The sequence below is a fragment of the Physella acuta genome, unplaced genomic scaffold (genome assembly GCF_028476545.2).
Source record: "Physella acuta isolate Inbredline_101_S28 unplaced genomic scaffold, ASM2847654v3 ptg000805l, whole genome shotgun sequence".
Taxonomy (NCBI): domain Eukaryota; kingdom Metazoa; phylum Mollusca; class Gastropoda; family Physidae; genus Physella; species Physella acuta.
In genome coordinates, this window is record NW_026732323.1 from 749,409 (window position 1) to 765,317 (window position 15,909).

General features: G+C 39.7%; 1 protein-coding gene across 1 annotated transcript in view; it reads left to right on the top strand.

The window, feature by feature from the left end:
- Nucleotides 1–15,584, top strand: part of LOC131951271 (neuropeptide S receptor) — a 50,088-nt gene extending 34,504 nt beyond the window's left edge. Inside the window, exons 2-3 of the mRNA XM_059313627.1 lie at nucleotides 7,517–7,670; nucleotides 14,531–15,584. Coding sequence (XP_059169610.1) covers nucleotides 7,600–7,670; nucleotides 14,531–15,557 — 1,098 coding nt within the window. The 5' untranslated portion in view covers nucleotides 7,517–7,599 and the 3' untranslated portion in view covers nucleotides 15,558–15,584. The remainder of the gene's footprint in view (nucleotides 1–7,516; nucleotides 7,671–14,530) is intronic.
- The last annotated feature ends 325 nt before the right edge of the window (nucleotides 15,585–15,909 follow it).

Sequence of the window (15,909 nt, forward strand, 5' to 3'; positions counted from 1 at the left end):
CTCTCAACAATTGCATAAAATATTGGAATAAATATATATATATGTATATATATATATATATATATATATATATATATATATATATATATATATATATATATATATTTGACTTGGATCCTCTGCCCAAAAGCTAATACTTCGTATGTAGTATATTGAAATCTGTATCTAAAAGTGCTTACAGTTTTAAAGTACAACAACAATAGCTATAGTTAAGTAATCTTGAATTTTAATGTATTTTAATTAAAGATAAAATACACGTGAAAATCTACATTGAAAGAAAAGAGCTGGTTAACATTTCCATTATAAAGAATTAACAACATGATTTCTTTTAGTTTCCTAAATTCGTTTTGGGTACTTTGATATTCTTCAGAGCTGGATGCATATAATTTGTTTCGGTCTGGATTTTAAAATTCAATAGCAGACTTCCTTTACTTCTTAGACGAACAGAACGCTGGGCTAAAAGCTGAAAGATAAAAGCCACTTCAGTCGCTGGCCTGACGTCAAGACTTCAAATGATGGGCGCGGTCTGAATGCAAGAGGACATCTATCGGGCATTATTGGAACCATTGTAAAGGGCATCTAGCGGGCATTATTGGTGAAATTATTGTAGAGGGCAGCTTGCTGACGTTATTCTTGGCCATATTCGGAGACATAAACCTACGCTTGTCTCGTTTCTCGGTCATTATTTTGTCGTTTTTAAGATAAAGAATTGAGCTACATAACTGATTGGTAAGATTTAGATTTGGCTTTTGCAAATTTGATTTGATTTTGCAATATCAGATGTTATAAATATGAATGGTCAATGATTAAGTTTTTATCACACTATGACATAGAAACAACATAAAATAATTTGTCGAGTTGATTTTTAAAAACTTTTAAATAAACAATTACAAATGTGGATGTTATTATCTTTAAAGCTGAACACTTGTATAACGATTCTCCAATCCAATTTTTAAAATCCACAAACTAGTTGTCCACAGATTGTAAACCTTAAGCCTAAAGACCCTCCATATTATATTGTAAACTTTGAGCCAGAAGATTCTCCAAATTAATTGTCCACAAATTGTAAACTTAGAGCCTGAAGATTCTCCATATAATCAAATACCTTTTAACTACTTTACACATTGTCCAATTTCCCCCATATTCTCTCCAGTGTCTCACAAAATAATATTCTCCACCAGACGCTAATTCAACTAGGATTTAAAAAACAAAACAACACATTCAATCTGCACATTTAAATTAGCGCTATATTTCCTGTTATGTTATTATCACATTATTTCCAGTTCGGATAATACCCGGTCCCCCCCCCCCATTTATTGAAACATGCTAGAACGGAGCTAGTAGATACAGGTTATTCTCTGTGGAATGAAAAGAGAAATGCAGTTTTTTCCTTACAGAAAATCATCCTTTAGTAGTTTTATTTGAGGACCGACAACTCTGCCCTTTCCGTGTCCACAAAATAGTTTTCGAACCTGTATTGCTCCCACCCACGATACGACTGTATTAATTAAACTGGTTGATTTCCATTTGACCACAATATAGGCAGAGTTATCGAGCCAGTATTGTACCCATACATGATACCCTTACATTACGTATAGGGCCTACTGGGTGATTTCCATTGGTTCACAAAATAGGCTGAGTTATCGAGCCAGTATCGTATCCACTGATGGTCCATTAGTTGAAAAATACCAAAACTAAATTAAATAAATTATGCAAACCTTATTATTTATATTACAAATAAAAACGTAATTAAGAAAATGGTATACATAATCAGAAAATAGTTCAATTAATATATATATATATATATATATATATATATATATATATATATATATATATATATATATATATATATATATATATATATATATATGTGTGTGTGTTTGTGTGTGTGTGAGTGCGTACGCACGTGTGTGTGTATGTCTGTGTTCTCTGTGTTTACTTATATTACTTTAAAAAAACACGAACCATAAAAATGTCAGCCAATTTAAAACCCATTACCTCCCCGGATATTAATTTATTTTGTCCTAAAGCCCAGGCAGGCCCATATTTTGAGGTAAAAAAATTTAACGTATATAAAATGTTCCTGTCCAGTTGTAGTGCCCCCATTGATTATATTGATTTATCGCTTCGGACCCGTTGATCCTTTACATGAGACCCAGTTCATTAAGTTGACCTGCCTTTGTGATCAAGTAGATGAAGTGTATTGATCTTTAATTGTGACCAAAATCAGCTATGGACAAGATCTGTTACAGTGGTTCCCAGTCTAGCCTGTGATAGTTTGGTGGTTGGGCCAAGTGGTCAGATCTAGTACTGTGGTTCCCAGTCTAGCCAGTGATAGTTTGGTGGTTTGGCCAAGTGGCCAGAGTACAGTGGTTCCCAGTCTAGCCAGTGATAATTTGGTGGTTTGGCCAAGTGGCCAGATCTAGTACAGTGGTTCCCAGTCTAGCCAGTGATAGTTTGGTGGTTTGGCCAAGTGGCCAGAGTACAGCGGTTCCCAGTCTAGCCAGTGATAGTTTGGTTGTTGGGCCAAGTGGCCAGATCTAGTACAGTGGTTCCCAGTCCGGCCAGTGATAGTTTGGTGATTTGGCCAAGTGGCCAGATCTAGTACAGCGGTTCCCAGTCTAGTCAGTGATAGTTTGGTGGTTTGGCCAAGTGACCAGATCTAGTACAGTGGTTCCCAGTCTAGCCAGTGATAGTTTGGTGGTTTGGCCAAGTGGCCAGATCTAGTACAGCGGTTCCCTGTCTAGCCAGTGATAGTTTGGTGGTTGGGCCAAGTGGCCAGATCTAGTACAGCGGCTACCAGTTTAGCCAGTGATAGTTTGGTGGTTTGGCCAAGTGGCCAGATCTAGTACAGCGGCTACCAGTTTAGCCAGTGATAGTTTGGTGGTTTGGCCAAGTGGCCAGATCTAGTACAGCGGCTACCAGTTTAGCCAGTGATAGTTTGGTGGTTTGGCCAAGTGGCCAGATCTAGTACAGCGGCTACCAGTTTAGCCAGTGATAGTTTGGTGGTTTGGCCAAGTGGCCAGATCTAGTACAGCGGCTACCAGTTTAGCCAGTGATGGTTTGGTGGTTTGGACGCGGAACACATCACATATATTTTTCCCGTGTACTTATTACGAGCCATTAATCGGATGTTCTTAATAAGTATTAATTAATCTTATGTGATCTAAACTTTTAGTTGAAAATTTTTTAAACGACAAACTACTGTTTTTTTTCAAATAAATAAACCTAAAAAGTTTAAATACAAATATACAAACAAGATAGGATCGCCATCTTTAAATACGATGTTCAAAAAGTTAAAGAATGTATGCAACATTATACTTTCTGCGCGGCACTCATTTACAAGAAATAAACGTAAAAAATAAAAACAAATTGGAAAGATTTCCAGTGAGTGTTTTGTTATGGTTTTGGTGCCAACAAAAAACAGCTTAAATATCACTTAAATAAAATTACGTGTATTAGTTCGAGCATCTCATAATCTCTAAATCTTTTAAGTCGCTGGAAAAATTATTTCTAAATGTTTTTCACGTAGCGCCATTAAACACATTTAAATAAAACCGTTAGTCTGAAGACCTTTTGATGCTAGCCTTTAAGTCCTCGCCTATCATGGGACGCATGAATTAAACATCCACTTTGCTGGCGTATAAATACAACACCTCACACGCTGATCCTGTATATGATTGGTGAACACATCTTCTCATGTGCTCCTATCAAAATTCATGAGCTATGAATAACTAATAATGATAATATAATTTCTTTTTTTTAAATAACGTATTCTGGTACGTTATGAGATCAAGATGACTGGGATCAAGATGATTAAGAATAAGATGACTGAGGTCAAGATGGCTGGGTTCAAGATGGCTGAGAATAAGATGACTGAGAATAAGATGACTGAGGTCAATGATATTGAATGCTTTGGTCTTGTCTCAATTATCCCCTTTCGGCTCTCCAATTGTTTGTATGCTCCCTTCTCCCCGCACCAATGTATGTATGCCCTCCTCCCCACACCAATTTGTGTATGCCCCCTTCTCCCCACACCAATGTATGTATGCCCTCCTCCCCACACCAATTTGTGTATGCCCCCTTCTCCCCACACCAATGTATGTATGCCCCCTCCTCCCCACACCAGTTTGTGTATGCCCGCACCTCCCCACACCAATTGGTGTATACCCCTCCCCACACCAATTTGTGTATGCCCCTCCTCCCCATACCAATGTGTGTATGACCCCTCCTCCCCACACCAATGTATGTATGCCCCTCCTCCTCACACCAATGGTGTATGCCCCCTCCTCCCCACACCAATTGGTGTATGCGCCCTCCTCCCCACACCAATGTATGTATGCCCCTCCTCCCCACACCAATGTATGTATGCCCCCTTCTTCCCACACCAAAGTATGTATGTTCCCTTCCCCCCATACCAATGTCCGTATGCCCCTACCTCCCCACATCAATGTATGTATGCCCCCTCCACCCCACACCAATTTGTGTATACCCCCTCCCCACAACAGTTTGTGTATGCCCCTATCTCCTCACACCAATGTATGTATGCCACCTCTTCCCCACACCAATTTGTGTATGCCCCTCCTCCCCACACCAATTTGTGTATGCCCCCCTACCCCACAGCAATCGGCATGGTATCCGAAGATTGTCTTGTTTGATTGAGACGGCCAAACATTCCGGATGTAATGCCGGATTGATTGATGTGTCCGATGGCCCAGTTATCTTAACGACTTTCCTGACCCAAGCTCTAAGCCAGCAGGAGACGGAATTATTTCATTCTGATATTGTTGTTTTAGTAAGAGACATAATGAGCACCATTTACATAGGATTGATACGATGCATTAGAAAAAGAAAAACTAACGAGAGGATTTATATCTAAAGCTATTTTCTTAAGGGGCGGTAAAATGCGAGGGGTGATTGAAGACATATTGCGAAGTAATGTAATATTTAATTGGTATTAATTAAGGCACAGAGAGCCAAGATAACAAGCCACTAAACGTGCTATTCCTTATCTACAAATCCGTGTCTACAATAGCAGTTAAACGCTGAACTCTAAAATACCTGAATATATATATTTTCTCACCATCTATGTTTTTACAATTATTAGCTAATCCATGTAGCCTACTTAATTAAATATAATTTAATTTTTCTAGAACTTAAGTAACCGTCAACTTGCTTTTCAGAGAATTGTTAGTTTAATAATATAATGTCGCTACTGTGAGAAGTATCTTATTTTTTTTATATAACACACATTTCATGCAGTTTCAACATAGACACAACCCAACTACGTCACTTCCTCTCAGAAGTCCAGTTGTCTCTCAACATAGACACAACCCAACTACGTCACTTCCTCTCAGAAGTCCAGTTGTCTCTCAACATGCTTTACGCTCTTGACTTGATATCACTCACTTTCGAAACAGCATCCACCCCTACCCTCATTGTGTCTTATAATTATTCTATTTATATATTTTAAATATTTCTGTGGATAATTGCAACTACCATTTTTTAAGCTAGATCTGTACACCTGCCGTTTATAAACCTAACCTAAAAATCACCACACACTCACAAAATCCTTTACACTTTGAAGATGTTACCATCAACTTCGCTTCGTCGTAGAAACATTCACCGATTAAAATAATTAATCTACTCTACTCGACTTTAATTAATTTTACGCTCTTAATTTAGTATTTAATGGATGCTGACAGTTTTTTTTTAAACGTGTCAATCGTTTTTTATTAACAGCCATGGAAGTGACTTTAAAATCTTGCGGTAACTAGGTGCTTGGGTCTGGCGTGTCGACTGGTTTAGCCTATGTTACGTGCGGCGGGTAACTAGTTTTACCTGAATTTTAATCTCCGCGCCGTTTTTATCAAGTGCACTATAAATATTTCTGATTAACTCTGATAATTAAATCCATTTTTTGCCAATTATCCTGTCAGGTTTAGTTAAGATGAGATAGAAAATCTAGTCGAAGCCAACAGTTAAAGAGAACTAGTGAGGATCTTGCTAAAAGAATCTTTGGGACATTAAATTTCTCTCCCTGAGAAGACTGCAATAATAGTTCAGGAATTTTTTTTTAATAAATTAATTTGAATTTACTAATTAACATAATGAATATTTCGCATTGGAACTTAAGATTATAATTAAATGTATAAACGGGATAAGGTACTAAAATTTCAAATTATAATGACTGTATCCTGTATCTACATCTCATCTTAAAGGTAACCATACTTTGACAAAGATCTCTAGTCATAAACCTACCTGAATCTAACTCAAACACCCCCCCCACACACACACCCTTGTCCTGGTAATGTATCTGCTTTGGTCTAACATGAAATATACACCCTACCTTATCTCCTAATAAGGTCCTGATCACGTTTATAACTACTGCTGGTGAAATGACCACTTTTCCAATAAATCAATACTGACCCGATATGGATTATTCCCCAGGTCCCATAAAAAGTGACATTTACTGCCCCTATACGTCGGGTCTCAACACTCTCATCCCAACTACCGACATCCCATATTTTCTTTTTTTCATTAATCACTCGCTTTTCTTTCGGCGACATCCGGGTTTTGTGGATCTAAAAATAGCGGGCTGTCTTCGAACACTTCCGGTGATTTAAGCTATATTTATTCTTTCTGTATCCCTGTTTCCTTCTGCGCTAGACTTCCTCTAACTCAATCTCCAGTTTTTCTTTTAGAAATAAAATTATCTCCTAAAACAGATTTCCAGTTTTCCGGCATATGTCTACCCATGAAAGGCAACATGTTGAATCATCGACAAATTCGGGAGATAAAAAAATGTCAAGACATCGTGTAATAAGCATGATTTTAAGCCTAAATATATAGACCTTTCAGCAAAACAAATTTCACAAATTTCAAAGTTTGCGTGCTATGTTTATACGCATCTTGTATTTTACTTGTATAAAAGGGGACAACTTTTTACACCTCGCCGCCAGCATATTAAAGAAAAACGCCGAAGAAAGAACTGGATTTGTTTCACAATACCTTTCAAAGACCATGTTTTCGCCTGTCCACTTCATTAGTCTCCACTTTCAGACAACGACTTTGTGTGTATTTACTGCGCTGTATATGGCCTGTCGGTTAGTTTCAGGGACGCCTGCCAATTTACTTTTCGATATATTTTACTGATAGAGATAGATAATAAAATATCTAGGCCTACTCAACTAAAATGTCAAACAGCGAAAAATATTTTGTATAAAACACGCAAGCTAAAAATAGTATACGTTCATGTTCTGGAGTGTATTGAGAAAATTAAAATTAATTGTGATTTTAACCTTTATAAAACGTTTCAGTTAAGCGCAAGGGCTTAAATCAAAATAATCCTTTGTTTTGTGCAAGTACAATTATATGCAAGCTGAGCTTTCTAAAAAGCCAAACCTGTGTCCATAACACCATCATACACACCAGCATAAGCGAGCTTAGCTCCATACAACGTGTCTCTTGCCTATTAGACCAATGTAAACACTAACTCTATTATCTCTTACAGAGGGCCGCCATGTTGGTTACCACGAACTGAAGCGCCATCTAAGTGTGTCTCCTGTGGTGTCAGTCAACCAGAGGTCTAACACCATGGACACCATGAACACCATGAACACCACGACACTCACGCCATCTAGTCCTCTTAGCCTGGACCCTGAAAGGTAACTCAAATCATCTAACTTTGTCTTGGTCCATGAAATGTTACATGAAAGGTAACTCAAATCATCTAGCTTTGTCTTGGTTCATGAAATGTTACATGAAAGGTAACTCAAATCATCTCGCTACAACTTGGTCCATGAAATGTTAGTGACATATTGAAGGTGTGTTATTAACGTGTCTGGGAAAGTTCGATGGTTCAATCATTGGACTTGATCTCTTGATCAGGAACACCTGAGGTGTCGGATGATTATACAAACTTTAACTCAAACTTTTAATAGACTTGGAAATTAATAAACAAAAAGAATGGGAAAGAGATGATTTAATTATTTTTTTTATTGTTTGATTGTGCTAGATCGCAAACCAAGTCAGGAATGATTTTCTTTGATTTTATTACACCATTTGGATTTAATTTTTTTTAAAATACATCACATTTTCTCATCTGCAGTAATATCGAAGTTAAGTTTTAAATTAAATTTTAAATTTAGACTCAGTTGTAAGAGATCAGAGTTAAATTTTAAACATAGGCCTACTGCAAATTTAACTCGAAAGCTGGGTTGGAAAATTTTTAATGTAATTCTGTAATTATTTTTCTATATTTACAACAGCAACAAAATTTAAAATATAATCAGCTGAGTTTAAAAAAATTCTTCACCTGCTAAAACCTTATAAAATACTAGAATTTACGTTTCGCGAGACACCGTATTTGATCTGATAAGCCATTTTTAAAAATCCATTTTAAATGAGGCTTCTGGTTAGAAATTAATTAAGGGACAATCATTATGTTTTGTGAACTAAAAATATCTACATCACATGGCTGACCCAATCACTTTGTTGAGTGGACTAAAAATGTGAGCCAATCATTCTGTTTTGTGAACTAAAAATATCTATAACACATTACTGACCCAATTACAAAGTTGAGTGGACTAAAAATATCTACATCACGTTACTGACCTAATTACAAAGTTGAGTGGACTAGAAATGTGAGCCAATCATTCTGTTTTGTGAACTAAAAATATCTACAGCACATTACTGACCCAATTACAAAGTTGAGTGGCCGAAAAATGTGAGCCAATCATTCTGTTTTGTGAACTAAAAATATCTACAGCACATTACTGACCCAATCACTTTGTTGAGTGGACTAAAAATGTGAGCCAATCATTATGTTTTGTGAGCTAAAAATATCTACATCACATGGCTGACCCAATCACTTTGTTGAGTGGACTAAAAATGTGAGCCAATCATTCTGTTTTGTGAACTAAAAATATCTATAACACATTACTGACCCAATCACTTTGTTGAGTGGACTAAAAATGTGAGCCAATCATTATGTTTTGTGAACTAAAAATATCTACATCACATGGCTGACCCAATCACTTTGTTGAGTGGACTAAAAATGTGAGCCAATCATTCTGTTTTGTGAACTAAAAATATCTATAACACATTACTGACCCGACACAAAGTTGAGTGGACTAAAAATATCTACATCACGTTACTGACCCGACACAAAGTTGAGTGGACTAAAAATATCTACATCACATTACTGACCTAATTACAAAGTTGAGTGGACTAAAAATGTGAGCCAATCATTATGTTTTGTGAACTAAAAATATCTACAGCACATTACTGACCCAATTACAAAGTTGAGTGGACTAAAAATATCCACATCACATGGCTGAGCAGACGATCTACCCCGCTGTGCCTGTCGAGTGCTGTAAGGTTTCCATCTCTTCAAATTTCCCGCCATTACCGCAGGAACTTAGGAAACAACAACTCACCGTCTGCTTGTACTTCCGCTTATAACGCGTATGATTTCAATACCGCCATTTTTCTATTTTAATTTTTGCTCCTCTGATTTAATTGTCGACACATTATTTCTTATTTAAAGCCCCGCTTTTAGTGCGATATTGATTATTTTTTCTCCATTACGGAATACGAACAGCTGTTTCTGTGAGCCAATGTATTTCTTACATCTTATTTCTCACTAATTTTAACGCTTGAAACGGTGTTGGTCTCTAAATGTCTCGCTGGATAAATGACAAAAACAATAAAAATATATTTTGTTTTACAAGTTGTTTTTTTTTAATAGCAGATGGTATTAAATTAGCCGAATTATGTTTTTAATTGCAAATATAAACAGTGATTTAAAAATTTAAATACTTTGTTTTTAAAACACAAATTGTTTAAAGATACAATTTACGTATTTTGGATCACCTGCTGAAGAACGGCCAATTCTAACTGACGTCATCAAGATTATCACGGTTGTTGTTTTTATATTGATTAGTCTGATGTTGTTTCACAACGTAAGTCCTTCCGCTGTCGTTAGCGGATATGGGATAACTAGCCGGATTAAGGGAGAGATTACATTCTATTGTTGCTGTATTGTTTCCACCAAACTGATTGACGTTCCCAAAGTGTACCGGAAACTAAAGGAGGGAGGGAATGTGGGTTAATCGCTCTTCTGTCGCGGAGAATAGAAAAATAGACTCTAATGTTGGCGTTTAAAGTTGGATGGAAAGCTGATGAGGAAATAAATCTTAGCCAGCTTGTTGAGATTAAGTTTAAGCGAATTGGTTTTCAGCTTTCGATTTAGAAAAAAAAACCTTGAACTGGTTTTATTTAGTTTTAAACTTTTTTTAGAACTTTGAATTTCCAGACTATACATCATGTTATTTTTACATCGAAGTCATTACGTCACCATGATAAAAATATTATAAATGAAACTCAAATAGAGTAAGAAGACTATTAAGGAAACATTTAATTATACCATCTTTGATGTGTGTTGGCGTTTTATTCAATCAAAAATCTCAAAATAAATTTGTTAATATTTTTAAGTTAGTCTTTTTCGTCCGAAAAGTAATATTTTTTTTTAATAAGCTGTAGAAAATTGAAGTCAAATTTAAGCACTACGTGTTCTAAATGTAACATCACAGCGACAGAGGCGTAGCGACCCTTCCCGGCGCCCGGGGACAAACTTTTCGATTTGAACCCTCCCTCAAGCTTTTGATTTGCACCCCCCCCCCTCGAGATTTCCATTTGCACCCCTCCCCCTCTCAAACTTTTGATGTGCACCCCCCCCCTCGAGATTTCCATTTGCACCCCGCCCTCAAACTTTCAATTTATTTTTCCAACCCATTTTGGCGCCCCCTAAGGTCTGCACCCGGGGACATATGTCGTCCCCCCCGCCCCCCCCCCCCTCGCTACGCTACTGCACAGCGACACTCTGAGCCACACGACTAAGCAATAAACGACTTGCTCGCTGTTTCCTTTGTCAAACTAAATCAAGACACGTTAAAGCCTCCGTTTATTTCCCACGACGGTTGCATTTGTTGACATAGACATTCACACAATAATTTCAAACGTTGTGGTCTATGAGCCAGTTTTTGTCTAATTTAACATTTTGTTTAGTAAAACATATCAATGTAACGTGCAAGCTACCGTTTGTTTTTCTATAATATCTTACAGATGACAACTTACACTTGCTTATTATACAGATGTGTAAAAAATTCATAATGAAAGCTTAAAATTCCTCTTATTTAAAAAAATCGCCAAGTTTATATTCACACATTTACACATACTTATTTTCTCACACACATACGTATCATTTTTAAAACAATTTTTAATTTCTACAACATATATATTACTAGTAGTAATCCATCCGCTATGACGATTCTCATTCCTATAAAAATGCATATCTTTTTCACAAATAATTTGTAACATTTTCATAGCATATAACTCCTATGAAACATATTTCCACTAACGAAACAATTCCACAAACTAAACGTTTCCACACAATTAACAATTCTACAAAGTTAACAATTCCACAAGCTAAACAGTTCACACAAAGTTAACACAAGTAAATATTTCGAAAAACGCTGTTCATATTTCTAATAACATTCATTACATTTTGAAAACACACACCAACAAACTTCAACAAGAAAACACTTTTACACTTTTACACTTGTCTACGCGGCACAACTCTTAAGTATCGGTTATTTTTAGCTTTAAGGTGAAATGAAATTTTTCTAGTTCACTCACTGGAAAATGGTAATTTACGCGTGCACCAGTTTCTCGGTTAGAAACTAACCCCCCCTCCCCCACCCCACCCCCATCACTTGCTACAGATTTAGTGCTATAATTTCCATGGATCTCTCGTCCGTGGAGATTTAGTTTTATGGACAGGGAGGCACCAACATTGAAACCAGATAGGATTCACACAAGAACATTGGTTTTTATACTCCTCCTTCAAGAGTCTGTTTATTTTATCAGTTGTATACGCGCTAGATACGACATACATTTTCCCAATTTTTTTGTAACCTAATGTTCAGATCAAGTTAGTTCTGGATAGCACATTAAGTGTTTATTTTGTGGTAACGACTTGATGTAGAGTGTTTCTAATAGTGAAAGGCGTTCAAGTGATAATGTGTAGGGTGGGGAAGATTGTGTGTGTTGTGTGTGTGGGGGGGGGGGGGGTGAGGGGTGGTATAGCGCTGCTCCACACACAAGGGTGTACTAAAGTTTTTGGACTGAGAGAAATGAAAACACCAGCCATAATTTTGAAAGGGGCGATAGAGGTGGGGGGTGGGGGGGGGGGTCTTGAAAATTCACCATAATAAATAACCTCGATAGTTTGTTGATTCGTTAGCCTAGGGTTTTGTCCCCCCCCCCCCAACCCACTGACTAGGGTTTTGTCCAACAGTTGACCCCTACCCCCCCACTGACTAGGGTTTGTTCAACAGTTGACTCCCCCCCCCACTGACTGGGTTTTGTCCAAAAGTTAACCCTCACCCCCCACGCACTGACTAGGGTTTTGTCGAACAGTTGACCCCCCACTGACTAGAGTTTTGCCCAACAGTTGACCCCTCCCCCACTGACTAGAGTTTTGTCCAACAGTTGACCCCCCCCCCCACTGACTAGAGTTTTGTCCAACAGTTGACCCCTACCCCCCCACTGACTAGGGTTTGTTCAACAGTTGACTCCCCCCCCCCCACTGACTGGGTTTTGTCCAAAAGTTAACCCTCACCCCCCCCCCCCACTGACTAGGGTTTTGTCCAACAGTTGACCCCTCCCCCACTGACTAGAGTTTTGTCCAACAGTTGACCCCCCCCCCCAGTGACTAGGGTTTTGTCCTACTGTTGACCCCCCCCCCCCCCCCACTGACTAGGGTTTTGTCCAACAGTTGACCCCCCCCCCCACACTGACTAGGGTTTTGTCCTACAGTTGACCCCCCCCCCCACTGACTAGGGTTTTGTCCAACAGTTGACCCCCCCCCCCCACTGACTAGGGTTTTGTCCAACAGTTGACCCCCCCCCCCCACTGACTAGGGTTTTGTCCAACAGTTGACCCCCCCCCCACTGACTAGGGTTTTGTCCAACAGTTGACCCCCCCCCCCCCCCACTGACTAGGGTTTTGTCCAACAGTTGACCCCCCACCCACTGACTAGGGTTTTGTACAACAGTTGACCCCCCCCCTTCACTGACTAGGGTTTTGTCCAACAGTTGACCCCCCCCCACTGACTAGGGTTTTGTCCAACAGTTGACCCCCCCCCACCCACTGACTAGGGTTTTGTCCAACAGTTGACCCCTCCCCCCCTCCCCCACTGACTAGGGTTTGTTCATTAACTAATGATCCGTTGACAAGAAGTCATTATATTAGTTGATCACCTATAGACTTGGGTCGGTCCAACACCTACAACCATCACTACATGGTGCTGGACTTCAGTTTGTGATTAATTGTTTGTTTCAATGGTGAGCATTGAACTACGCGAGTTGAACTCACGTGACGAACTGGCAGTGTCACGTGACACGGATAATCTGCCGTGAGTGGCTGAAGGGGAAACAAGCGAAAACTGGGGAAAATAACCGCTTATTATTTGGAGGGCTGTTTCTCTTCTGTAGATATGATGCTTCACGTGTCTTGACAACTAGATTCACCCCCCCCCCCCCCCCCCTCACCATGCCCACCCACCCAGTTCACTATTCCCAAGGACGCAGCCTTGTCCTGACCAACATAAAAAGTTACTTTTAGTGTTGATATCACGTGGTACCCCGTAGCGTCGTGAGCGAGAGCAAGGGAAAAAGTGGGGCGAATCCGCCGCTGAACTGAGTTTAAAGAACAAAAGGGTTAAAAAGCTCATAACCCATGCGTGAATAAAAACTTTAACGTGTTCTCCAGTCTCACGATCGAAACACAAACAGTGAAAAAATGTGTGGGTTCACTATACTCTTGTGCCTGAAATACGACTTACACGGTTTAAGGTTAAAGGTGTCTGGTGATGTTTGTTGATGTTTAACACAAAATAACACGTTAAAAACGTGAAGTTATTTTTTATTCCGTGTGGTAATCTTCGTGTGTGTGGTCAGCCGAATAGAAACATCTGATTAGCTAGTTTAAGATGTTAGTGCTGTTACAGATCAGTGTTTCTTCCAGACTGTTTTTCTCTGTGGGAGGAGGGGGCACTTGAAATTTTCGGGGGTGGGGGCGGAATAAAATGTTTCGCGGGGGGGGGGGGGAGGAGGGGGTGCGGACATTGTTAAAAGTATATATTCTCTATATAAATTCCATTTCGTTCGGGAGCCCCCCCCCCCCCCCCCCACCTCCGAAAAGATGCCTGGAAGAAACTCTGTTACCGATGTAGCCTATCAAGTAATAGTACGGGGTGGTTAACACAGGAAGATGTTTGTCTACTGATTGTGGTAGGAGAATGGGAAATGGTCGAATACAATGTGGGACTGATAGATAGTGATTGGATATTGCATTAAGTAGTGCGTCTAACCTAGACCAAGTTATTCAATTTGTTGTTTAAAACCATTTAAACCTATATAGCATCCTAAAAATGAAATGTTTTTTTTTTCTATCGTTTCAGTGCCGCAGAGATCGAAAGACTCGGGAACATGAAAGCCAGTATACAACACAGCTACCTGTGGGTGGTCTTCGCCTTGGGCTTCCCCGGAAACATCTTCTGCATCATCACCGTGCTGTCCATGCAGACGATGACCCCGGCCACGTTCTTCGTGTCGCTGTTGGCGCTCTGCGACGGCGCCACCATCTTGGTGAAAATCATCTTCCAACAGCTGGCATTAAACCAGGTCCCTATCGGCACCGTCGGCTGCAAGATGAGGTTCCTCCCCATGTTCCTCTCCCTCCTGGCCAACTGGGTGCTTGTGCTCATCTGTGCGGAACGGTTCGTATCGGTGTGTTTCCCGCTGAAGAAAGCCTACATCATCACCAAGAGGCGGAGCTACATCATCACGGCCATACTGTCGACGGTCCTGTTCCTAGGCATGTCGTGTCTCTTCAGCCTGATGTGGGACAGCGACGAGACTGGCGTCATGTGCGGCACACACGAGGAGTACTACGACTTCTGGACCCGCTGGTGGTACTGGATCAACGCCTTCCTACTCATCTTCATCCCATTCGTCTTCATCGTCATCTTCACCGCACTCATCGTCCGTGGACTCATGCGATCCCGCCACGACAGACGCTCCATCATGCGGCACAGCTCAAAAGGTCAAGACGGCAACCGGCGTCTGATAGAGGAAGCAGAACGTCTCGAGAGAAGCATCACCATAATGCTCATCTTCGCCGCCGTCATCTTTCTCCTCTTGACTCTGCCCGCTTGTATATTCATCCTCGGATACAAGGAAAGCAAAGATCAGCTGGTCGAGCAACAGTGGCAGCTGTTCGAACAGATACAATACGTGCTGATCGACTCCTCCCACGCCATCAACTTTTTCCTCTACTTCCTCAGCGCCCAGAGGTTCCGCCATCAGTTTTTTAACATACTCCGGTGTAGGCGATGGCGAGCAACCAATCGTAAGTCTCGTTGCATTGAGGTCTCGGTTACCAAATACACCATAGCACGCTCGAATGAGGACGTGAGTCAGGTGTGACCGTGAATACACGAAGCTTTACGTTAGGCCGACGGCTGCCTTAAGTTCACTACTAATGATTTCACTTGTGTATAAAAGTTATAACCCGAACAGGCACTGTTTTATAATAGAAATTAAGCTTTCGTGCTTTTGATTTTTTTTGTTGAATTAATATCGCATTAATGTCACCCCCTTAAAAACCTTAGTTAAGCTTTTATTATGCTAAACATCATTTGAGAGATTCAGTTTAAATTTTCCCCGCTTTGAATCTTAATTATAAAGTGAAGTTTTATGTAATAAAAAGAACGCTGCCTATGTGTACAAGTAGTGTTATGTGTTTAAAATGTGCAACCGCGAGTTTTTAGCTTTGTCT